At 43.7% G+C, this 25870-nt stretch overlaps 3 protein-coding genes across 4 annotated transcripts in view; 2 read left to right on the top strand and 1 right to left on the bottom strand.

Annotated features, from left to right (window-relative positions):
- The window catches only part of ZC3HAV1 (zinc finger CCCH-type containing, antiviral 1), a 55073-nt gene extending 48040 nt beyond the window's left edge, over positions 1-7033 (top strand). The window contains exons 10-13 of the mRNA XM_070423999.1: positions 631-721; positions 1484-1614; positions 1984-2114; positions 6276-7033. Coding sequence (XP_070280100.1) covers positions 631-721; positions 1484-1614; positions 1984-2114; positions 6276-6538 — 616 coding nt within the window. The 3' untranslated portion in view covers positions 6539-7033. The remainder of the gene's footprint in view (positions 1-630; positions 722-1483; positions 1615-1983; positions 2115-6275) is intronic.
- Positions 7034-13306: 6273 nt separating this feature from the next.
- On the bottom strand, positions 13307-13815 carry LOC139016886 (translation machinery-associated protein 7-like). The gene has a single exon (XM_070425063.1). The coding sequence runs from the start codon at positions 13729-13731 to the stop codon at positions 13555-13557; it is 177 nt and encodes a 58-aa protein (XP_070281164.1). The 5' UTR covers positions 13732-13815; the 3' UTR covers positions 13307-13554.
- Positions 13816-14782: 967 nt separating this feature from the next.
- ZC3HAV1L (ZC3HAV1 like) lies at positions 14783-25634 on the top strand. 2 transcript variants are annotated; one of them, XM_070425061.1, is made up of 5 exons: positions 14783-15159; positions 15923-16058; positions 19267-19525; positions 21157-21282; positions 25576-25634. In XM_070425061.1, exons 1-5 carry the CDS (start codon positions 14783-14785, stop codon positions 25632-25634), a joined length of 957 nt encoding a protein of 318 aa, XP_070281162.1. The 2 variants fall into 2 exon arrangements, with proteins under 2 accessions (XP_070281162.1, XP_070281163.1); XM_070425062.1 differs by lacking the exon at positions 25576-25634 and having other exon boundaries at positions 21157-25078.
- The last annotated feature ends 236 nt before the right edge of the window (positions 25635-25870 follow it).

The raw sequence follows: 25870 nt of genomic DNA, 5'->3' as shown, positions 1-25870 counted from the left end.
TAATATATTTGATTGATTTTTTACAGAGAGGAAGGGAGAGAGATAGAGAGTTAGAAACATCGATGAGAGAGAAACATCGATCAGCTGCCTCCTGCACATCTTCCACTGGGGATGTGCCCCCAACCCTGGTACATGCCCTTGACCGGAATCGAACCTGGGACCCTTCAGTCCGCAGGCCGACGCTCTATGCACTGAGCCAAACCGGTTTTCGGCTAATAGTCTAGACTTTAAATGGTTAAAAATTAGTATGAGTGTTTTAGTTTCTTAATAACTGTGGAATTAAGTTTCAGTTTCTTATTTTATGAGATGACGTGTCTCTTTTGGAATACAATGCTGGCTTTTGGCAAAAAAAAAAAAAAAGAATCGATGCTTTTTACACTTTAAGTGAATGGGAAAATAGCATTTAATTAATTTACCAAAGTTGGAATGATTTCTGCATTTTTCAAAAAACATGAGTGCTGGTACATCTGTATCAGAAATATGCAGGGATGTAGTCCAAAAAAAAAAGAGCAAAATACCAGGAGAAAATTATCTGAGAAATCTTTGCTTAGTGGCTGGAAGTTAAGGACAGAAAGTACTTGGGCCTACGGGACAGGGGGCAAGTGAATTGTTACTCTCTCTTCTTTGTAGCCATCAGCCGGCACAGACCCTGCCAGAGCCTGGTATCTCGGTATTTCTTCCTGAGCAGAAGCTTCCCTCCCCGCCATTGAATGGATATGAGGTACCTGGTTTTTACTTTTCGGTGGGTGGCTGTGGGAAGGTGGGGAAAGCACTTTGCTACAAGTGTGTGTATTTGTTTGAATGAAAGAACGAATCGCTTCTGTGAAACTCTGGGGTCAGGATTTAAAGATGGGCGGCTAAATGGTGATGGTGCCACTTTCCCAGGGACGACTGCCCTGTCCCGGGAGCCTTGTCGTCTCCAGAGTCCTGCCACACAGGATCTCACTGGGCAGGCCCTCTGACAACCCTGTGAGATAGGTGTTGGCACCTTACTTTATGGGCGAGAAAACGGGAACTCGGAGAGTGACAGTGACTTGTCCACTATCTGGAGCTCACAGGCTGGTTTCAAGGGGAGACACACAAACTGTGCCTCAGCACGTCACCTGGTGCGGCTGGGGCGAGATTTCCTCGGTCGTTGAGCCTGGGTGTCATGCTCCTCAGGGTACAGGCTGCTTTGCTCAGGATGCAAGGGCACCTTCGATGGCCTTTAACTCGCCAGGTCACTGGACTAAGGCACGCACCTTGGGGGTCTCCCTTTACCTCTCTGCATAATGCTTCGTTAGCCATGTCAGCCTGGACAGGCCCAGTGCCAACTAGTTCAATGGAATAAACTGCCAGATAGGGCAACCTAAACCAGCTTATCCCACCTGCTGTCAGAGGCCTGGCAACGATACTCAATGGCATAGGGGGCCACACATGTGGCCATCGCATGCTTTAAATATGTCCTGTTTCACATTTTTACATTAAAATTTTTTTTTTTTAGTTGTCAGAGATCAGTAGCTATGGCTCGGAATATGCCAAAGTAACTGCGTATTTTAGAGTGACGATGAAACACGTCAAGATTGAGAAGATCAAGAAGCTCAAGAACCCACAGCTCTTGGATACTTTTCAAAGGTTGGTGGCCATGCGATCAAGTTTCTTCACAAAGAGTTCACAGGGATTAGTTGAGGCCTATCCTTTAAGATGTATAGTCACTGGTTTCTTTTAGTCGTCAGCAGTTTCTTCGATCTCTAGTTCTCATTGTGTACACTGGAGCTTCTCTCTTTCAGCGTTAGTTTTGGAATCCAGCGATTTCACGTGTCTGTCATTTAAAAGTTTTCACCAATTTTGTTTTCTAAAGCTGTTTTCTTAATGTAAGTAGCTCCATTCTGAACGCTGGTGAAATGACATTTTAAGGCAGTTAGGCTCTAGTTGGCATTAATGTTGTTAACCAGTGTGGGAGAGAAATGTTCTCGGCATTAAGTTTCACATTTCCTGTGTTAGGAGAAAAATGGAGATGAAGGTCACCGAAAAATACCTATTTTGTGCCACACACCGCGCTTACGTAGATTCTATCTGTGCGAATAATTTCGACTGGACCTTGCATGGGACTTCTGAAGGCACCTATGGAAAAGGTTTGTGCTGGAATAGAGGAGCCTGGGTCGTAGGTCATAACGCGGGCTGTGCGTTGCTTCTGTTACGAGGTTGTGTGATTATTTTATATTAACCAGAAAGTCCAAACTTTCGTAGTCAAGGAGAGAAAATAGCTCACCTGCCTTAGGTGCCCAAATTAGAGTGGCAAGTTGACCTGGGACTTGATTGCCACACCTGAGTCCTGCTCCTGTCTTCCGTTTTCGGAAGAGAAAACTTCCCTTTTTTTCTGAAACACCTTAATTCTCTGAGACTCTTGGATCTCATACACACTTGCAAGCTACACCACCTGTTGGCTGTTACTCAGTTCTGGTTGTGGCTCTCTCTGACCATGTCCATCCCGTAGAAGCCACAGGAAGTAGCCTCCATTGCCACGAAGAGGTTCTGATAAAAGATGGGAGCAGAGGCCTTTCCATTGCAGGCCATGAGGGGTCTCCTGGGGACTGAAGTTACACAGGTCTGTCCACCCATGAAGTCTTTTCAGCTCTTTCTGTTTGCTCCTAACCTTCATGCAATTCTTAGAAACAAAACCAACAAAAAAAGTCTCTCTCGTCTTAAAGGAACATGTAATAGTTTATCAAGGTTCAAAGTGGGCTCAATTCATACAACTAAGATTAAAGTCATACACGCACACCTCAAAAAAGCAAAAAGCCAATTAGTCAACAAATATTTTTCATTGATTTTTTTAATGTTTTTATTGATTTTAGAGAGAGATGAAGGGAGAGGGAGAGAGAGAAACATGCATGTGAGAGAGAAATATCGGTCGGCTGCCTCCTGCACGCCCCCTAACTGGGATTTGAGCCTGCAGCCTGGGCATGTGCCCTGACTAGGAATCAAACCAGCAACCTTTCGGTGCATGGGGCAATGCTCAAGCAACTGAACCACACCCTCCTGGGCAATCAACAAATATTTTTGAGTACCTGCTATATGCTAGATGTTGGGGACACAGTGGTAAACAAGTTAGACATGCCCTCCCCTCCCCAATTATTTCACATGATTAATAAAATGATTGCATGTTCAGCTGCTGGGGAGGAAAAGAATAGGTCCTGTGGACACCTAACCCAGCTGGAGAGGTGTTCCCCAGGAAAGGCAGATAGGGGTTCCTCTGCCTCCTAGAGTGAGTCAGCATGTAGAGTCAGGGACAAGTGATGGAAAGTATGGCCACACGACAGATTTGGGCCTTGACCCTAAGAGCATCGGAAGCTAATGAAGGGTTTAACTTGGTCTTATTCCCAGTGTTGTCTAGTTAACAAAGCCCATTATTTTTTGTAGTGCATTTCTAGAGCCCATCCTGATCATCAGAAGCTGACTATGATTCTCTCTTTTTCTTTATATAGTCCTTCCAAAGATTCTAATTCTCTCTGAGGCAAAGAATGTGTCTGGATAAATAAAAAATGGTTATGTATCAAAAAAGTGCAAAAAAACGTAAGAAATAAAAAACAGCACAGTGTCTTTGACAGTACGATCCCATTCAGTGGTTCTCAACCTTCTGGCCCTTTAAATACAGCTCCTCATGTTGTGACCCAACCACAAAATTATTTTCGTTGCTACTTCCTAACTGTAATGTTGCTACTGTTATCAATCATAATGTAAATATCTGATATGCAGGATGGTCTTAGGCGACCCCTGTGAAAGGGTCGTTCGACTGCCAAAAGGGGTCGCGACCCACAGGTTGAGAACCTCTGCATTACAGCAATTATACTGGTTGAATGTTAAAATCTGAATAAAGTAGATTTTAGAAAGTCAGCATATTGGGAAGTCTAAGTGTGATTTGTGGAACAAATCACATCCAGCTAGGGGACAATAAAAAAGATTTGAGAAGAGTGTTTATGAAGATGAGACATGGTGGCAAAGGCTTGGGAGACTGTAGATAGTCTAAGATTTCTAGGACTAAAGCAGAAAAAAGGTCTTTACAAGCCATGATTGTATTTATGAAAAAATAAAAATAAAACCATATTAGCTTAAATGTACATATCTGTATGTAAATGCCTAGGAACAGGTGTAAGAGAATTCCCACCAAGCTGTTAACTGCGAAGGAGAGTGGGAGTGGAAATGGTAGGTCAGTATAGTCAGACTATCATTTTAAAAAAAGAAAATATATATATATATATATATATATATATATATATATACTTTTTAAAATATATTTTTATTGATTTCAGAGAGGGAGAGGGAGAGAGAGAGATAGAAACATCAATGATGAGAGAGAATCACCGATTGGCTGCCTCCTGCATGCCCCACACTGGGGACCGAACCTGCAACCCGGGCATGTGCCCCTGGCCGGAATCAAACTGGGACCTTTCAGTCCACAGGCCTACGCTCTACCCACTGAACCAAACCGGCCAGGGCAATACTTTTTATTGACTTCAGAGAACAAGGGAGAGGGAGAGGGAGAGGGAGAAAGATAGAAACATCAATGATGAGAATCATTGATTGACTGCCTCCTGCACTGGGGATTGAGCCTGCAACCCAGGTATGTGCCCTGACTGGGAATCGAATCATGACCTCCTGGTTCATAGGTTGATGCTCAACCACTGAACCACACTGGCTGGGCCGGATTGTCATTTTTAACTCTAAATATTGTTGAACATCATTTACCCAGAATACCCAGTAGCGTACCTATTCACGATAAACAATATTTCATGAATTCAAACATCCGAATTATAAAAAAAAACAGCAAAAAATCATAAACATTTGCAAAAAAGTATTTAACATTTGTTACTATAAATACTACAAATTCATTTTACTTATTACTTTTTGCATAGAAATCAGACTTTTCAATATATACTCATTTCATTTAAACAGGCAGAACAGGCCCTAGTGGTTTGGCTCAGTGGATAGAGCGTCGGCCTGCGGACTGAAGGGTCCTGGGTTCAATGCCGGTCAAGGGTACATGCCTGGGTTGCAGGATTGATCCCCAGTGGGGGGGGGGGGGGGCGTGCAGGAGGCAGCTGATCAATGATTGTCTCTCATCATTGATGTTTCCATCTCTCTCTCTCTCTTCTCTTCCTCTTTGAAATCAATAAAAATATTTTAAAAAATAAATAATATAAAAGGGCAGAAAAGCATGTGGCAATGATAAAAATAAAAATAGGAATATTTTATTTGTTAGGAACTTGTTGATCTGCTGAGTATGGAAACCTCAGTGATTATCAGAGGGTGTTTTAGAGTTGAGGATGAGGGATCAACTGTCTTTAAAAAGCTCTGCCAGGGATAATGGCTTGCTCATTCTATACCTCTTCCTGTCACATTTTTCACGACCTTACCATCAGTAGTAAATGACCTGTGTCCCTTACAATATTAAATGGCCTTTGCTAGAATATCTTTAGTTCATCAGTTACAATTCAACTCACCCTGCATGAATTGCATGAATTGCATCATTGTGATATCTCCACTTGGTCATTGCACCCAGTGGCTCTCACCATCACAGTGAGCCCCCTGCACACTAGCAAATGTTTCTGTTATTCCAGTAGGATTATGCACTGTATTCAAGTTTACTTGTATAATAAACACTCTTTAAATACAAAGGAAAGCCCTAACCAGTTTGGCTCAGAGGATAGAGCATCAGCCTGCGGACTCAAGTGTCCCAGGTTCGATTCGGGTCAAGGGCATGTACCTTGGTTGTGGGCACAACCCCGGTAGGGAGTGTGCAGGAGGCAGCTGATCGATGTTTCTAACTCTCTATCCCTCTCCCTTCCTCTCTGTAAAAAAATCAATAAAATATATTTAAAAAATAAAAATAAATACAAAGGAAAGCTTGTAAGTATCAGTAAGGTATTGTTGACATATACTTAGTCCAGTGACTTTTTTCAAACTTTTTCGTGTCATGGCACACAGAAACTAATTGCTACAATTCTTTGGCACACCAAAAAAAAAAAAAAAAGGTATAATTTTGATTCATCCACCCCAGACAGCTATGGTTGTGTTGGCTGCTGTTGTTTTTTTTATTTAACAACCTAAGGGGGGAAAGGTCAGCACCCCTGACTAAATAGTCAGGTATTGAATGTTTTAAAAATTCTTGCGGCATACCGGTTGAAAATAGCTGACTTAGCCAATGCCTGTCATCTAATTAAATAAATAATCTTATAAACTACATACTTCCTTTTATAATAATTCTTAACCTTTTTTTTCCTTATTATTTCTAGGAAATTACTTTACAAAAGATGCCATTATTGCCCATAAAAACTTCCAGTCTGATCCCAAAAACATCGTTATGTTTTTTGCCCGAGTCCTGGTCGGAGATGTTATCGAAGGAAAGAGGAGTTACGAAAGCCCTCCTCCACCATATGACAGCTGTGTGGATTCAAGGTTGAATCCTTCCATTTTTGTCATCTTTCAGAAAAATCAGATTTACCCAGAATATGTGATTGAATATACCGAAGCAGATAAAGCCTGCGTGGTTAGTTAGACATGATGAGGACACCATCATAAAGGATGCCATAGCCATTCCGTCCACTTATAAAACCCGATTGCCACCGATAACTGTTAAACTTTTTTACATTTTCTCGCTTACTTATCAAATGCCTTAGGTCAGTGGTTCCCAAACTTTGCTGCACATGTGAATCACCTGGAAACAAACAAACAAACAAAAATCCCGATGTTCAGAATGCATCCCCTTCCAACTAAATCACTGTTTCTGCGGGCGAGAGCCAGGCAGCGGTGTGTGTCGTAAACTTTGGGAACCACTGCCTTAGACGTAACTGTAAAGAACGATTCCTAATACTACTGTGATTGCAGCAACTACTGTCTCTCCCAAATACTCATAGTTTACTGTATGGCACGGTTTTGTTTTGGTTAAATTGAAAAAAACTTAATTTGGGAACTTTGAGAGAAATCTAAAAATGCCTATTGAAATAAGCACATAAGACAGTACAACCTTGGCTAATGATTGAGAAAAGTTGGGGGAGGGGAATGCTTAGGAATATGCGGGGGGGGGGGGGGGGGGGAGTAAAGGTAATTTAAATGCCATTCCAGACACAGCCTGCATACCGTACCATTGCAGTGAAACTGATGTGGGGCATACATTTCGTTATCTCTACGTTTATTTAGGGGGCCCCATCCAGGTCGACTCTGGAATTCATAAAAAAGAGTTGCCGAGTGTGGCTCAGAGAGAAGTACCAACTCGAGTTAAGGGCCCGTTTGAGCTCTTAATATCATTATGTCAAAGTAGACACTTATGTTCTGATCAATATGATTCCAGAGAAGGCTTTTCTCAGGTTGGACTTTCATGAGGTGTGTGTATTTTGGGAGCACTGAGGCGCAGTCACCCGAGTCACACAGGCATGACTGATAAACTGGAGGGCTCCTATAGTCGTTCGCTGTGGCAGATGAGGCTCACCGAGGAATTAGGAGCAGGGCCCTCCTGTTGCAGGATGGGCCCCCTAAGGAGACAAGATTTGTTTCCTGGTGAGCACAGAATCAGAACTAATAGGATAATGCCTCAGACAGGCTTTGCGCCTGCAAGAGGCTTTTTTTTCTTCCTAATGTAACGAAATGTATGGAATTGTAGTGCAGTCAGTTTTTAGAGCAATTAAGCTGCCTGGACCAAGTTCCTTATTATGAGTCAGGTTTTTCCTTTCAATTTTCCTTTTCAAACATTCCATCCCAATCTCCAGATATTCCTTATAGTTCCTTCCAGCAGACATGTTATAAAGACTAATTAGCATTTGAGGTTTTATATGTCAGGTTTTTAATCAGTGCACAGCCTGTTACAATTCTTTGGCTTAAAGGATCCACCAGTAACAAATGTTTAGAGGACTTTTTAGCGTAGGGTTGTTTTCTGGGAGGCTTGCCACAAATACTCCTTTACTTCTTCCTTTTTCATAGTGGTTTCCGTTCTGGAGTTTTCACTTCCTGATCTTGAACTTCAATGTTGCAGAGATCCAACTTATACAACTCTCCGACCGCCCGTTAGACATCTCTAGTGGGATATTTCACAGGCATCTCTGCTTTACCAGGTACAAAACGGGATTCTGGCTCTGCCTCCCTCAAATGAACCAGCTCCTCCCCAGGGTTCTGTATGTAGGTACGTGGTATCACCATCCACACATCTGCTCAAACAGCAATCCACAAGTTACCCTGGACCCCCTCCCCCTACCTTCCCCTGAGCATCTAAGCTGTTCTCAAGTTCTGTTTTCCCTCTTAAATACCTTGGTCTCCTTCTACATTGTTCTTTATTTGGCAGCAAGAATGGCCATATTTTTAAATTTTTTACTTAATAATCATCATCTTTCAAAACACAAATCTGATCATGCCTTTAGAGTAAAGTTCAAGATCATTATCATGGCCCCACATGATCTCTCTCTTCCCTACCCTCCATCATTTATTTTCTCCCACACAAGCCGCCCTGGCTTTCCTCCAGTCCTTTGGGATTTTTCACATAGCTCATTGGTCTTCAATTAGCATCGCTGCCTTCTTTTTAAATGGCAAATACTTTGTAACGTCCACATTATTATCCTCAAAATGCAATTTAGTGGTAATGTACTCTATCTACCTAGATACAATTTTAGAAATACGTTTAAAATTAAGTAATATTACTATAAAAGGGAAGTTGAAAGTACATAAATTGGATACGACTATACTAGAAGACCTAATTAAGTACTCAGATGTTTACATCTATTTAGAATGAATAAGCAGGTAGGAGATTAGAAGCTATTTTGTACAAAGAAGTATGGGAAAATGAAACAGCAGGGATACAAGTGGACATTAGAATAAAAACTAGTGATATAATAACTTACTTGCAAATGCTGATAATAAGGACACCTTAATTGATGTGGATATTTTTAAAAATATATATTTCTTTATTGATTTCAGAGAGGAAGGGAGAAGGAGAGAGATAGAAACATCAATCATTGATCGGCTGCCTCCTGCATGCCCCCTAAAGGGCTCGATCCCCGTTAGGGGGCATGCAGGAGGCAGCTGATCAATGATTCTCTCTCATCATTGATGTTTCTATATCCCTCTTCCTTCCTTTCTGAATTTCACTATGTAAATGCTCCGGCATGACTACAGTATACGACATCATGAAATAGATATTTATTCCTGCTTAGAGTGAATAGCTTTGAATTTAGGAGTCGATCAGAGGCTACTTCCTATAAAGAGGTACAGGAAAATGAAAGATAAGACACTAGACACCAGACACTAGACACTAGAGTGAAGACCAGTATTAGGGTAAGTGATAATAGACCATGTACCTTATCTGTGTATGATAAGGGAAAGAGCGAAATTACCTTACTGTACATAAGGATAATAAGACAAGGCAAATTACAGATTGTCTAAGAGGAAAACATATATATTCTCTCAGGCGACCTGTAGGTCCTACATAAATGTCCAGCGGACATTAGAAAGTCGTATAGATACCGAATAATTCTTCGTTTTGTGGGGCTAACCCATATACTGCATAACATCTGTTATCCCTGGCTGCATCCACTGAGTGCAAATAATAATTCCCAGTTGTTACGAAACCAAAACCCATCAATTTCTTTTTTCTTTTTTTAAAAATATATTTTATTGATTTTTTACAGAGAGGAAGGGAGAGAGAGAGAGAATTAGAAACATCGATGAGAGAGAAACATCGATAAGCTGCCTCCTGCACATCTCCCACTGGGGATGTGCCCACAACCAAGGTACACGCCCTTGACTGGAATTGAACCTGGGACCTTTCAGTCCGCAGGCCGACGCTCTATCCACTGAGCAAAATCGGTTTCTGCCCCATTAATTTCTAAACTATCACTGGTGAGAACCACAGACTCAGTTAACATCTAGCATCTTGAAATTAGTGTGTTTACCTTCATCAGGAGTCCTATAGATTAGATTGGATGCTTGACTCCCAAATCCGGTTTTTAAAATAATTTGTGCCTTGCTTTGTTAATTTTTAGCGTCTATCCAACTCGAGGTTGTCTGCTTTCTGCATTAGAATGTAAGCTCCTTGAGGGCCGAGCCAACTTGCCTTGTTCACTGTGCTATAACCCGTAACTAGCTGACTGCTTCAGACCTTGATAAAATAAATTGCGTGGACATTAGCTCAAGTATTTGTATTTCAGTGGTTGAATTGTATTTTCTTTTTCAAGCTCAATTAGAGGCTAATAAAAAGTAAATGCAAATTTTTCTCTGCTGCCTTCATTTGCTTTATTTCTAGGTATCTCCACAAGACAGCCAACTGCAGACACAAACAATTCAATGGGGGATAGAGAATGTGTTTTGCCCCTTCCAGCTTTATCATTCCAGGACTCAATGACCAAGGAGCCTTCAGCACATGGCTGGGAAAGGCAGGGTGGTGGTGGCCGAGAAGTCCGCAGCCTGTGGGCACATCTTTTGTTGAGGAGCAGAGAGAGAGAGAGGCTGGAAGCAGCTAAGAAATCTTTCTTCCTGTGGTCAGGGGTAGGACCAGGGCGAGACTGAGGCACAAAAGTTAAAAGTGTAAATGGTCCTCAGAATTTTCCTTTGAAAGCCCTTCTCATTCTTTCATCACAAAGCTTGGATGGAGAGAGAGGAAAATCCCTGTGTGGCAGCGTAGACTTGATGAAAGTGAAGGCAGAATTGCCATTTGATTTGGACCTCATGGTAAATAGCAACCTGTTGCTTGCCTGGAGCACGAAAATGCCACCAAACCAAGCATGAGCAGATGTTTGAGTTTTTCCAATTAGTCATTTGTCCTATTTGTCTATTTTCTCGGGCATGTCTCAAGTTTTCAGACATGTTTAACGTTGCTATTCCCTAGGTTTAGCCTCCCTCCTGTGCTTCTCACTCTTCATTTTTGCTGAGTGATCTTACCAACTTTCACAGCTTCTGATACCTAGTACTTTGATGTCACTCACCTATATTCCCCTTCATCTTCCTTCAACTCTTGATCTGAATATACAACAGCCTACTGAGAATCGATCTTGGATTGTCCATTGCAAACTAAATATAAAAATTGAGATTATAATCACTTAAGTTGTGTTTCTTTTCCATTATTCCTTGTCTTTGCTTTTCTAGAAATCCATTCTTAACTGCTGCCAGGGATATTTCTAAAACACATATCCTACAGCATGGCCAGGCACTGTTTTAAGTTTAGGGATACAGCAAATGAAATTCCTGCTTTCGCACACTTGAATCCTACAAATACATAAATAAGCAAGATGAAAAATCAGTGGTAGTTTTCATGTGAAGGAAGTGGGGGGGAGAGAGAGAAACATCAACAATGAGAGAGAAACATTGATTGGCTGCCTCCTGCGCGCCCCACACTGAGGATTGAGTCTGCAACCCAGGCATGTGCCCGGGAATCGAACTATGACCTGGTCCATAGGTTGACACTCAACCACTGAGCCATGCCGGTTGGGCTGGGGAGCTACTTTAGATTGGGAGGTCAGGAAAGGTCTTGCTGAAGAGAAGACTAGAACTGCCAAGCTCAGAGTTGAATGACAAAAAGGAGATCTCTAGATGAGGGGGGAAGCATTCTAGGCAAGGGATCATGTCAACTCCCTCTCCCCCACTAACAAATTCCTGAAGTGGCTTCCCGAAGTCTTCCTATCTAATAAAAGAGTAATATGCAAATTGACCATCACTTTAACACACAAGATGGCCAGCAGCAGAGGGCAGTTGGGGAAGATCAGGCCTACAGGGGGAGGGCAGCAAGAGAGGACCAGGCCAGCAAGGGGAGGGCTGTTGAGGGGGACCAGGCAAGCAGGGGGAAGGCCGTTGGGCGGGACCAGGCCAGTAGGGGAGGGCAGTTGGGAGGGACCAGGCAGCAGGGGAAGGGCAGCTGGGGGGGACCAGGCCAGCAGGGGGAGAGCAGTTGGGGGGGATCAGACCAGCAGGGGGAAGGCCATGGGGGGGGGGGGGGGCGGCCAGGCCTGCATGGGAGGGAAGCAAGAGAGGACCAGGCTAGCAGGGGGAAGGCCGTTGGGGGTTGAACCAGGCCAGTAGGGGAGGGCAGTTGGGGGGACCAGGCCAGCAGGGGAGGGCAATTGGGGGCAATCGGGCGAGCAGGGGAGCAGTTAGGTGTTGATCAGGCTGGCAGGGGAGTGGTTAGTGGCAATCAGGCAGGCAGGCAGGCGAGCAGTTGGGAGCCAGCAGTCCTGAATTGTGAGAGGGATGTCTGACTGCCCATTTAGGTCTGATCTCACACCGGGCAGTCGGACATCCCCAAACGGGCAGTTGGACATTCCTTGAGGGGTCCCAGATTGGAGAGGGTGCAGGCTGGGCTGAGGGACATACCTTTCCCGCCCTCCCGCCCCGCCCCCCTGCACGAATTTCGTGCACTGAGCTTCTAGTCAGTATATAAGTCTAAACTTCATAGCATGGAGAGGTCTTCTGACATCTGGCCACTTGCCTTCCTCTAGTTTCTTTACATGACATTAACTCATTCGATCCTCAGAACCATCCTGTAAAATAGCAATGAGGCTAGTTGAATTCCCAGGTTATGTCTTATTCATCTTTGTACTAGGTCACTGCATTAGCCGTTGGCTCAATAAATGTTCATTAAATGAGCACGGTGTTGGCAAAAAGGATGGTTGCTTAGTAAATGTACAGGTCTAGACCCATGCTGTCCACACAACTATCAAGTGAGCCACGTGGGTAATTTACAATTTTCTCATAGCTACATCAGAGAAGTAAAGAAGCAGAGGAGCCCAGCCAGTGCAATCGACCCACGACCCAACTGGTCACTGGTTTGACTCCTGGTCAGGGCACATGCCTGGGCTATGGGCTTGATCCCCAGTGGGGGGTATGCAGGAGACAGCCTATCAATGATGTTTCTCTCTCATGATGTTTCCTTCTCACTTCCCCTCTCTTTAAAGATAAGTAAAAACATTTTTTAAAAAGCAGATGAAATTATAACATTTTATTTAAATGTCAATGTAACACGATTAACATAAAGTTATCAATGAGATATTCTGCATTCTTTTCATTCTAAACCTTTGAATTCCAGTGTGTGTGTCTCACAGATCACATCTCAATTTAGACTGGTCACATTTCAAGTGCTCTACAGCCACTTGTGGCTGGCTGGTGGCCACCTCCTCACTTAGTGACTACCTAAGGCTACCCGCACCTTCTACCACATGATAGAACATGAGAGACAGAAATTAGCCTGTTAACAACTGTGGGCCAGCTCTGACAAAAGACTGCTCACATTCCTGTATACCTGCTGGAATTTAGGATTAATTTCTAGTTGTCTATTTCTCCGATTATCCCGAAGAGACAATAGTCAGATGCCGCAGAACCTGGGAGACTGCTTATTTGCACATGAACTTCCAATCTGCTGCCCACAGTTAATCCACAGGAACAGACACTTAAACAATCACAAAAGCTTATTCAGTGTACAACAGGCTCCAAGACAACATTTTATTCTGGCTATAGGTGGCAAGAGATGTTATGACAGAGAATCCAGATGTTAAAACAGGAATGGAATGAAGGATCATTATTGCCCCAGGCACAAGGAATAGCTCACTTGTTGCCAGATTTCTTAATTCCACCTGTGGCCAGGGGGCCCTTCACCGCCTTGGCGTTTAGTTCCTCAAGTTTCTTCTGCTCCCCTTTTTGCTTCTGCTTGAATGCCTTTTCTTCGTAGATTTCCTTGGGTTGCTTCTGGCCACCGTCGCAGCTGGATGGGGGGCCTACCATTCCTTCCCCAGGAGTAGACACTTCTTCCTTGCAATTAGCCCGTTTCACCTTCTCCCATCCCTCTGTCTATAGCTAATGTACATCCTTTCAATCAGTTTACACCTTTCTTCCCACCCCCACCACCACCCACACACACTTCATGTATAAGAAGGCTTGCAAGCCCTGGCCGGGTTGCTCATTTGGTCAGAGCATCCGCCCCATACGCCAAGGTTGCAGGTTGGATCCTTGGTAAAGGCACATGCAAGAATCAACCAAGGAGCCCAGCCCGTGTAGCAGGGTGGTTGAGCCGGGACTTAAACCAGGAGGTTGCGAACGGATTCCGGTCAGTGCACAAGCCTGCGTTGCAAGTTCCATCCCCGGAAGCGGGTGCAGGAGGCAGCCTACCCATGATTCTCTTATCATTGATATTTCTGTCTCTCCCTCTCCCTTCTTTTTCTCTGAAATCAATAAAAGCATATAAAATAAAAAAAAGAATCAACCAACGAATGCATAAATGAGCGGAACAACAAATCTAGATTTCTCTCTCTCTACCCCTTCCTTTCTCAAAAAAAAAAAAAAAAGAATTAAAACAAAGCGAACAAACATTTTCAAAACTCCAGTAGGACGGACATGCTCCTGGTGGTTTAGACGCCATGCCCAGAGAATGGCCTTATTTTATTTACTTATCAATTTATTTATTTTGCTAATAAACCCTGTCTTTTAAACACTTCAGCAGTGGAAGTCAAAATTTTTTTTCAACTCACATTACCTATTTCATCTTTGCAGCCCTTACCAGTCCCTCAAATTCTCTCATTTGTTTGCAAGATTCCACCCCCCACCCCCACCCCCTCCGGCAGGGACTCGCCCTGACCCGAGCCTGGCACAGAGCAGGCGCTCAGTCAAGTACAGTCCCTGCCTGGTCCGCCTCCAGGGGGGCCCGCGGGCCCACGGCCGCCGCCCCCCGCCCTCCCCAGACGGTCTCGGGATGCTGGTTTGAAATCGCGGACGTGACTGGGAGGAGCCTGGCCGCCTCGGATTTCCGCGCTGGGCCGCGCAGGGAGCCCGGGCGGCCATGGCGGAGCCCACCGTGTGCTCCTTCCTCACCAAGGTGCTGTGCGCCCACGGGGGCCGCATGTTCCTGCAGGACCTGCGCGCCCACGTGGAGCTCTCGGAGGCCCGGCTCGGCGACGTGCTGCGCCAGGCCGGGCCCGACCGCTTCCTGCTGCAGGAGGTGGCGGTGCAGGAGGGCCCCTGGGACGCCGAGGCCGAGGTGGCGGCGGGCGCGGGCGGCGGCGGCGGCGGCGGCGGCGGCCCCTCGGCCTGCAGGGTGGTGGCCGTGTCCTCCGCGCGCCTCTGCGCCCGCTACCAGCGCGGCGAGTGCCAGGCCTGCGACCAGCTGCACTTCTGCCGCCGCCACATGCAGGGCAAGTGCCCGAACCGCGACTGCTGGTGAGCGCGCGGGGGTCGGGGCGCGGGGACCGGGGCCGGGGGTGGGCCGGGCGGCCTCCCGGACGCAGGCGGCGGCGCGACCCCCGCGCGCGGGCCTGGCCCTTCGGGCTGGAAGCGGGACCTAAAAGAGATGAAAAAAGGGGGTCGTGTGCCCGGGTGAGTCAGGATTGGGACTTTGGGGTTTACGCCCGAGCTCCTTTTGGGGGAGCGTTTGCGAATCCCGTCAGAGCCTTGGACCCTTTATGCAGAGGTTGCCTCCTCCCACACAAACGCACAGTTTTACGGCAGCCGGTCTCTCCTCTCTGGGTTTAGAAAGACCAATCTAGTCCGAGCCCCAGGAAACGGAGGGGTGGATGGATGATTTCGGAGAGGCCGCCTGACTCTGCCTTGGTTTACTCAAGCTCCCCAAAGTGGGGTGGGGGCAGGCTTTCCTTTTAACGTTGGTGGCTTGTGGGGGTGGGCAGCTGTTTGGGGTGGAGAAGACAAGTGCACTCACCTGCAGAACAGGTGGGCACCCTCTGTCAGGGCAGGTGACTGGGGGTGGGGGGACACCCTTGGCTTTAAATATCCTCATTGAAAATGAGGATGACCCCGGGAGGGGAGTTGCATCAACCCAGCTTTCTTAATACCAGAGCCTGTTAGGCTGCAGTACCTGGTGTTCCTGTTTATTAACCTCACATGCAAGTTGAAAGTGACCCCAGGCAAAGAACGGGACAGACCGGCCTCTTCACCTAGGCCTCTGATCCAGAGCCTTGTGTTCTAGGTCTACCTGTACCCTTTCCCATGATATCCACACACCTGTCAACATCCAAGTCCTGAAAAACCATGGGCTTTTTGGCCTCAATGAGGCCCAGCTCCGGATTCTGCTTTTACAGAACGACCCCTGCCTTTTACCAGAGGTGAGTCACCAAGGAGTCACCGTCATTGTCTGCCCAGTGGAAAAAGTCAGGGGAGAGCATGGCAGCCTGAGGTGTACCAGAGTGGGGGGTGGGGTGGTGACCGATTTCTGGAGTCTCTGATTTTACTGGACTTTGATACTCAGGGAGTGATGGACCCCTGTGGTATAGAAATAATTATAGAGGCTACTGGTTTTTGGAGTGTTTACTAGATGCTAAGCAGTTTATATACTTTAGTTCCTTAATAACTTGCCCCCATTTTACAGGTGAGGAAACTGAGTCTCAGATTAACGTGCCTTAGGTCACATGATAAATGGCAGATTTGAATGTAGGCCTGTCTGTCTATGAAGCCGGTGTTGTGTGAATTGCCTGTTTATGCTTTTGCCTATTTTTTTTTTTTTTTTTATGGAGGCATTTTTCTTTTCCTGTTAATTTATACGATGTCTTTAATGATAAAAAATCATTTTCTGGTCATATTTGTTACAAGTATTTACTCCCATTTACTTTTTTCGCGGTCTTAGATATAAATTTTAATTGCTTCAAAGCAACATGACTCAGTTTTATACTTAAAGAGTATCCATTATAACTGCTATAATGGTGAAGTTAGTATGTTTGTAACGGTTTAGTTAGACACAAATACTTTTTAAAAATAAAATAGTTGGATTCCTAGCTCTGGCCGGTTAGCTCAGTTGATTGGAGCATTGTCCCGATGCACCAAGTTTATGGGTTCGATCCCCCATCAGGGCACATACAAGAGTCAACCAATGGAGTGCATAAATGGATGGAACAGCAAGTCAATGTTTCTCTCTCTCTCTCTCAAATCGATATATAAATTAAAAACCCTGGTCGGTTTATTCAGTGATTAGAGCGTCATCCCATGGGCCGAAGGGTCTTGGGTTCAATTCCCGGTCAAGGGCATGTGCCTCAGTTGCAGGTTCGAGCCCTGGTCCTGGTTGGGCTCCTGGGGGAGGCAACCGGTGGATGGTCTCTCACATTGATGTTTTTCTCCCGCCCTTTCACTCTCTCTCTAAAGATCAATGAAAAAAACATCCTCGGGTGAAGATTAAAATATATATATGTTAAAAAAAAATAGTTGGAACGCCCAAAATAAAATGTTATAAGAGACCACCCATTAAAAGTTGAGTTTTCTAATCTGGCACAGTGATTCTATTACAGACACTCCCAAGTTGCTAGAAGAGGGGTGAAAAGCAGGGAGAGTGTTGGGAAAGAGAGGGTAGTTCAGGATTGTGGTCCCATTTTTTTTTTTTTTTTAATATGTTTTATTGATTTTTTACAGAGAGGAAGGGAGAGAGACAGAGAGTCAGAAACATCGATGAGAGAGAAACATCGATCAGCCGCCTCCTGCACATCCCCCACTGGGGATGTGCCCGCAACCCAGGTACATGCCCTTGACCGGAATCGAACCCGGGACCTTTCAGTCCGCAGGCCGACGCTCTATCCACTGAGCCAAACCGGTTTCGGCTTGTGGTCCCATTTTAACTTGAGAGATGGCAGAGTCTGGAAGGGAAGAAGGCCCCAAAGCTGGAGCCTTTGGTTCAGATGGCAGAGGCTGCCCTCAAGGCAGCAGCGTGTACCCACAGGCTGACCAAGAAGTCAGCCCTAGGAGCCAGGAGGTTTCTTCTCGGCGCCCATCTCCTTTCTCGTTTCTTCAGATATTGAAGTCAGGTTTGGTATGTCCTGGATCAGGTACATTCCAACTACGTTGCCAGGAGGGACACAATGCCTGATCGTCTTTTTTGTGTGTGAGCTTAAGAGCGATTTTATTTTATTTTTTTAAATATATTTTATTTTATTTTTTAAACATCATGCATTTCTTTTTTCTTTTTTTAATATATATTTTATTGATTTTTTACAGAGAGGAAGGGAGAGGGATAGAGAATTAGAAACATCGATGAGAGAGAAACATCGATCAGCCGCCTCCTGCACACTCCTTACTGGGGATGTGCCCGCAACCCAGGTACATGCCCTTGACTGGGATCGAACCTGGGACCCTTGAGTCTGCAGGCCGACGCTCTATCCACTGAGCCAAACCGGTCAGGGCAAGAGCGATTTTAGGGGTGACAACCTGACCCATCCTTAGGAAGGTCCCCACCAGGAGGGTCTCGGTTCGCCTGGGACAGACCCAGTTTACATCAGTTGCCCTAATGTAATTATTATGGTGCTGCCTAAACAAATGCCCTTGTCTGGCTGACAAATGATCTGTTCACAATACCTGTTGAGGTTGGTTTCCCCACACAGAGGGATGTAGGTGTGTGTGATTTCTTGAAGTAGGGCTCCTTGCAAAAACTTGGTAAGATAAAATAAGAGGGAAGCAGGTTACAGGGAAGGACAAGCCACAAGCAAGGCAAAGTCAGGCTTTGACTTGATTCATGGTGGGGCTCGAGCTGCAATTACCCTGAAGAATTGAGGCAAAGGGCCAGCCTTTAGTCCAGGGGTGGGCAAACTTTTTGACTCGAGGGCCACAATGGGTTCTTAAACTGGACCGGAGGGCCGGAACAAAAGCATGGATGGAGTGTTTGTGTGAACTAATATAAATTCAAAGTAAACATCATTACATAAAAGGGTACGGTCTTTTTTTTTTTTTTTTAGTTTTATTCATTTCAAACGGGCCGGATCCGGCCCACGGGCCGTAGTTTGTCCAGGACTGCTTTAGTACCTGCTTAGAATTCACTCATTGGCTACAGACTTTGGGAAAGTAAGGTAGGTCCACAGAAGGTCAAAGTCAGAGAGAGGCAGCTGTGTGTTAGTAACAGCTGGGGAGATCTGGGAGGGAGTACTGTAACTACCCACCCGCCTTCCACCCATGATTTTATAAAAGGTGCATTTTTTTTTTTTTTTTTTTAGTCCTCACCCGAGGGTATTTTTTCCATTGATTTTCAGAGAGAGGGAAAGACAGAAACACCGACGTGAGCAAAACACATCCATTGGTTGCCTCCTACACATGCCCTGACCAGGGTCCGGGCGGGGAGAAGCCTGCAAGCGAGGTACGTGCCCTTGACTTAAACGGAACCTGGGACCCTTCGGTCCGCAGGCTCAAGCTCTGTCCACTGAGCCAAACCGGCGAGGGCCCACCCAACGATTTTATCAGCCATTGGTGACCGGAAATTGTCAGTTGGAGAAATTGTCATTCATTGGCTTAAAAGATACAGGGCATACCAGTGTTTTCAGTGTGGCCTCATTTCTCTCCCAGGTCTGTTTATGCTACAACAAAGGTGAAGCCCTGTATGGCTACTGCATCCTCAAGGACAAATGCAACAAGTTTCATGTGTGCAAGTCCTTTGTCAGGGGAGAGTGCAGGCTTCAGAAATGCAAACGGTCCCACCAGCTCATCAACGCGGCATCCCTGAAGCTGCTGGAGGACCAAGGACTGAATGTGTCCAGTGTCGTTAATTTCCAGATCATCTCTACCTACAGGCACGAGAAGCTGCATAAGATGCTTGAAAATAAAGGTGAGACTGTCAGAGGTAGACAAAACTCAATCGCTGCGGTAGTTTTTTAAAAACATACACATATTTTTATTGATTTTAGAGAGGAAGGGAGAGGGAAAGAGATAGGAATATCAATGATGAGAGAATCATTAGTCGGCTGCCTTCTGCATGCCCCACACTGGGAATCGAGCCTGCAACCTGGGCATGTGCCCTGATTGAGAATTAAAACGGTGACCTCCTGGTTCTTAGGTTGATGCTCAACCACTGAGCCATGCCGGCCAGGCCTCACTGATGTCGTTTTGATCTGAAGGTGAGTCTGGGGAGAAAGCACTTCAAGTGTTTAGAGCTCTGTCCTAGGGGAAGTTTAGGACAGTCAGTGTTTTATGATACAGAACTGTGATTGTAACCAAAGAAGGGAAGGGATGGAGTTATTTCCAGGGCTGCCAGCTAATGGCACCTGCCCAGCATGTGAACAGTGTAGCTCCTTGGTAATTTGGGGATCAGGAGATAGATAGACCAGTCTTAACAGCTTCATTAGGAAAAGAGAGGAGGGAGATGGGCCAGTGACTAGAAAGGTAAGGATAATGTAGGGATGGCTTTCTTTTATTAAATTGAATTAAAGTCTTTTCTTTTTTAATTGTTAGGAAATTTTAAGCACATTACTGAAAAATTTGGATCATAGAATAAAGATAAAAATTGCAAAAGACCACTCATTCAAATGCACAGTAATTGTTGCCATTTACTCTCAAGCCCTTCAGTTTTGTTACTCTAGGAAGACTAGTCCAGTTGTAGTCAAAGTATGTTTTGGTTTAGCATCTTAAACTGTCACTGTAGACAACATCATAACCATCTTCCCATCTCGCCGCTTAGTCTGTCACTTCTTAAGGTCTACAAAGTATGGTTGGTGTTCTTTTCATTGGAATGCTTTCAGGTTACTTATTCTGTTAGATTTGCCTGTAGCTGAAAATCAGTTTCAGTGGGTGGTAGACTCAGGAGAATTGTTGATGGGAGAACCATATAATTAAATCAGAGTCTCTAAGCTTTCACTATGGACCTTTCTTATGTTGGGATGGTAGTGGCCGACTTCCTAGGCAGGTGGTGAGAAGGTGGGGAGGGCTTTGCATATGCCAGTGTCGGAGGCCATCTAAGGACCCTGAACGGTGGCGGGACCTTCTACTCTATATTATGTATAGAGCCTGTCGTTAACCTTCATCTGTTGTTTTGTGGCTCTCTCCTAACTATGAAATAGTTTCTTTCTGGTTGCTCTGTGTGTGTTTAATATTATATATATATTTAAATATACTTTTATTGATTTCAGAGAGGAAGGGAGAAAGAGAGATAGAAACATCAGTGATGAGAGAGAATCATTGATTGGCTGCCTCCTGCACACCCCACACAGAGGATTGAGCCCGCAACCTGGGCATGTGCCCTTCACCGGAATTGAACCTGGGACCCTTCCGTCTGTAGGCCAGTGCTCTTTCCACTGAGCCAAACTGGCTAGAGCTAATATATTTTAAATCCAGAAGACACAAACTCTCCAAATCTAGACTTTTTTTCTGAGGTCTGATTCACTGGATTAATGCTCCCAATATAGAATGAAATTTAGAAATGGTAAAAGGAGTGTCTTAGGAAACCTCATCTCTTCTTTTTAGATAATTCAGCTTCTTCTGTTGAGCACTCACCGGGCCTTGAGAAGCAAGGAAGATCGGTTCCTGGGGCTGCAGAAGCCCGTCCCCCGGCCTTCGGCCCTGCCCAGTCGGCCAAGAAGCCATGTGCAGGTAAACCGTGAAGGACGTCGCTGAAGTAAGAAGAAGCTCAAGAAGCTCATCCAGTTGGAAGGTCTGGAAACAAAGCTTCCGTTTTGAGCTTTGATTTGTAGCAATTCACTCATTTAATTATTTCTTTAAAATACCTACCTCACTGGGTGTCGTGAGAATGAAAGAAGAAGGAAAAGGAGACATTGTCAGATTTGGAGGATAAGGTCGGGGATGAGGTTAGACCTTGAGCAGGCAAAGAGAGGGTAAACCTGAGTGCAGATGGGGTCCGTGCTGGGCAAGGCCTGGGATGGCAGCTTCTGCCTGCAGTTCCTGAGAGCTCTCCCGGGCTGGCTGGCAGAGCTCGTAAACAGGCAGGTTTCGCTGACTTGCTCTGTGACCCGGCCACATGTTTGTCTGTATGCCCATATATGCAGTTTGAGTACATCAACCTCATAAGCATCTTCTCATATTTGTTCACATTTATCATGCATCATCATTTTTATGCACAGATACATTCGTATATCATAGTTTTCTTAACTGTTTCCCTTATCCTGGGAAATTTTGATTCTTTCTAACAAATTTGGACTATAACTCTTTTCTTAAAATCCACACAATATTGAATTTTTAAAGTTAGTTTTTTGCTTAGCTTATAGTTGCAAAATGATACTGTCTTTTGATTTGCATTTCTTTAGGTTTATGTGCAAGCGAACATTTTTATGTGTCTGCTTTCTGTAGGTCTTTATTTTGTGCATTTTGCACATGCCCTTGAATTACGGGGGCCTGTAATTACCTCTTTTGTGCCACTGTGGGATGGCCTTCAGTTAGGCTCCTTAATTTTTATGAAAGGCTGTCAGCTATACTGTGCTCATATAATATTCACCTCTTGTGGTTGCATCCTCGGGCAACACAGAGAAGATATAACTTTTGGGTGCTCGCCAGAGATTCCTACCTCACTTCTACTCTGCTCTTACGAAACTTTGTCCAAAGCCCAACTGCTATGATTTGAAGGATGTATAGTTCATCCATTCCTCAAAATTGTGTTCATTCTTTTATGGATCAGGATGGACCGTCAGAGATCTATATACCTCGCCCACTTCATGTTCACTTCCCCCTCCCTCTCCTCTCTTCCCCCACCCAGATGTCTTCATCCAGTGATGCTTAGATGTTTGGTTCTTTGTTTCATCAAAGGGTACCACAGAGAAGCACTTTATGGAACCCTTCCCTGTGTTTGCTGTCGTAATATCCCTAAATGTCTGTGTGGAGTGTTTTTAGAAATACTTAACTGTCCTGCAATAGCATGACATTTGAGAAGTAGGGGCAAGGTAGTGAGTTTTTCATAAGGCTAACTCTATTTAATTTAGAAATATTTTTGTCGTGAAGTTCTGTCTTTTGCATTGGGGGTGGTATTCAAAAAAAATGTCTTTGCCGAGACTGGTTTGGCTCAGTGAATAGAGCGTCGGCCTGCGGACTGAAGGGTCCCGGGTTCGATTCCGGTCAAGGGCATGTACCTGGGTTGCGGGCACATCCCCAGTGGGAGATGTGCAGGAGGCGGCTGGTCGATGTTTCTCTCTCATCGATGTTTCTAACTCTCTATCTCTCTCCCTTCCTCTCTGTAAAAAATCAATAAAATATATTTAAAAAAAAAAAAAAATGTCTTTTGTAAAGGGAGAAATTGCTGTGTTTTCTCCTAATGGACAGTAAAAGTCATGCAACTCTTGTTAAACTTTTCAGTTTGGTTGTCAACGATGGTGTTTCTGAAGCCCTCACAGCTTGCATATCTTATTTCTTCTTCCTAGTTCTGATTTCTCCTGGTGCTAGTTTTTAAAAAAATATTTTTACATTTTATTATTATCATTATTTACAGTATATCATTGTACTACATATATTTTTGTTGTAAGCCATCTTCAGTCCTTAATGGAAACAGTGTAGTATGTAAATGCATATCCTTTATATTAAGAGACTTGGTAGACTTTTATATTATCGTGTTTCTTTCATATATCTTATAATTACGTGCTTATAATATGAAGTTATTGACCCTTTGTAACCTTTGTTGCAATATTTTATTCAATTCTATAATATTTCATTTTAATTTTAGTCCTTTGGTATTCATTCTGTAGAAATATTTTATGTAATCGTACCTGACGATCAGCTGTTACAGAGTTAGACTCAGAGATAAGTTTTTTTTGGCAATTTATTGGGCCTTATGAGATGAAGCTATACATCTCTAGGCTCCACAAATTCAACATATCCTAAATTGAAGGATTATGTTTTCTCCAAGCTGTTCTTCCCCCCTCCCCCCATTTTTTTTTTTTTTTTTAATTTTGGAGTTTTCACCATCTAATGACTTAAGCCCAAAAACTGCAGAGTGCCCTAATACTCTTCTCTCTCCTTATTCCCAGTGTCAAATTGGTTACCTAATGTTGGAGATTATTTTCCCCTCAAAAATCTCTCAAATTTTTATCCTTCTCTGTGCCTTTCTTCACATTCCCTACACACTGCCTTGTTTAAAACCCTCGTCACCTATTACAGAACGCAGTGGTTTTCAAGTCATGTCTTCTGTGGGAGGTGCTAGGTTACGCTCCTTCAATGGTGGTTGCCCCATTTTAATTGTTAATGTAGTAGACTTTTGTGGATTTCACCGATCTCCTTACCACCCTTCTCTCCCTCTGCCTTCCCTTCTGCTGCCTGGTTGATCTTTTGAAATCCAGTCCTAATCATATTGCTTTTTCCTGCCATTACCTTTATTGGTCCCCATCACGTAGGGAACGAGTCGTAAACTCAGACAGCTACAGGGACCAGAAAGGTGAGTTAATGGATGAAATGAGCTGGTTGTAAGAGGAAGGGGGTAAAGAGGAAGTGCTGTGGCAAATTGTCCCATCGAAAAGGGGCCTCTGCCTCTTGTTTTCATGTGGAAACTTGGTCCAGTTTGTCAGATTGTCCATTTTGACAAAAGAAGCCAGAAAGCCAGATTTTCTGATCTTTATTATTACGTTTTTATTTTATTTTATTTTTTTAAATATATTTTATTGATTTTTTACAGAGAGGAAGGGAGAGAGATAGAGAGTTAGAAACATCGATGAGAGAGAAACATCGATCAGCTGCCTCCTGCACATCTCCTACTGGGGATGTGCCCGCAACCCAGGTACATGCCCTTGACCGGAATCGAGCCTGGGACCTTTCAGTCCGCAGGCCGACGCTCTATCCACTGAGCCAAACCGGTTTCGGCTAAATATTACGTTTTTAAAATGCAGGCCAATATTGTGTGTACTGACCTACTTGTGGTTTTGGAACGGGCCGTTTGGTCCTGTGACTCTGCGGTTTGCAAGTTCCCTCCCTCTCGGTGTCACCCTTCTTCCCTTCACCTGCCTTAAAACCTGGTAAAATTAGATTCTTTAAATGCCGGGTTAACCTTTCCTGACCCCAAGAGAGTTCTCAGCTCTCTAGCATAGCACTTACTTCCTTGCATTGCAGTGCCTTGTGCTTTTATTCCCTAGCTTTGAGCAAAAACATTATTCTTCTTAGCAATTCTAACACTTGGTAGTTAGATATTTTTGCCATGTAACGAGTTAAACTCTGCATTTGAATCAATTGAATCAGCATTATATTGGCCTTCATTGTTCTTTTTTCTTCCCATATATATATTTTTAATTTTCAAAAAAATCTTTTTCTCCCTAAGAAATGTGTTACATAAGGTGTAAAGATCTTTTTAATGCTTCAATTTGAATTGTCTAGGTCTAAAATGAACACTTTAAGAAAATATTTGTCTTTTAGTGAATTGCCTTTGTTCTAACAGCGTTTTTTTTCCCCCTAAAATCATAGCTGCAAAAATATTTGTCTTATGTATCTATTTTGTGTTAAATAAAATTGTGATAAAAAGATATTTTTTGATATTTCTTCATTAAATATTAAGTTAATTATTAGTTTTAAACAAATATTATCTACTTAAAGGAAATAACAACTATTGTTTGTTAGAAACTTTTAGTAGGAATTGGTATCTTTTAATATAATCATATATTTTTATCATTTAAGTCACCCAATATTATATTAATGGTTTTCACTATATTAAAACATCCTTAAATTCTGAGTAAACTCTACTTGATTATGGCATTATATTCTTTTGATGTATCTTCCCCCTAATTAGCAACTTTTATTTTAAGTGTGTACATCTATACATTTATAAATAAAATTCATTTGTATTTTATATGTGTATATAGTAATTTTTTGTTTTTATTGCTATATACTCAAAGTATATTTTTTTGAGGGCTGTTTTGAGTTTTTGTAAACTGATTTGTACTGTCATTAATTTTTTCCCAGCTCTTTTGAGAAATAATGGACACATAACATGTGGAAGTTTAAGGTGTGCAAGGCTATGATTTGATGTATGTATACTTGCAAAATGATCACTACAATGAGGTTAGTTAGCACATTTATCACCTCACATTCATTATTATGTTAACAATAATGTATTATTGTATTACTGAGTTACTCTCTCTATTATCATTTAGGAATACTTTTCCAAAAGATTTTTTTTGGAAAACATAATAATATATCATTATGGAAATTTTGGAGAATACAGGAATGTATTAAGAAGTAAGTAATAATCACCGAT

Source organism: Myotis yumanensis, unplaced genomic scaffold (genome assembly GCF_028538775.1).
Source record: "Myotis yumanensis isolate MYYU_CA2020_CCGP unplaced genomic scaffold, mMyoYum1.0.hap1 SCAF_9, whole genome shotgun sequence".
Classification (NCBI taxonomy): Eukaryota; Metazoa; Chordata; class Mammalia; order Chiroptera; family Vespertilionidae; genus Myotis; species Myotis yumanensis.
Note: the sequence above shows the minus strand (reverse complement) of the source record. Positions and strands in the feature narration are given on the sequence as shown.

Coding starts and splice junctions, on each gene's coding strand:
- LOC139016886 (XM_070425063.1), bottom strand. CDS start 13,731: ATGGTAGGCCCCCCATCCAGCTGCGACGGTGGCCAGAAGCAACCCAAG.
- ZC3HAV1L (XM_070425061.1), top strand. CDS start 14,783: ATGGCGGAGCCCACCGTGTGCTCCTTCCTCACCAAGGTGCTGTGCGCC. Junction 19,526..21,156: donor TAAGATGCTTGAAAATAAAG/GTGAGACTGTCA, acceptor TCTTCTTTTTAG/ATAATTCAGCTTCTTCTGTT. Junction 21,283..25,575: donor GGCCAAGAAGCCATGTGCAG/GTAAACCGTGAA, acceptor ATTTTTTCCCAG/CTCTTTTGAGAAATAATGGA.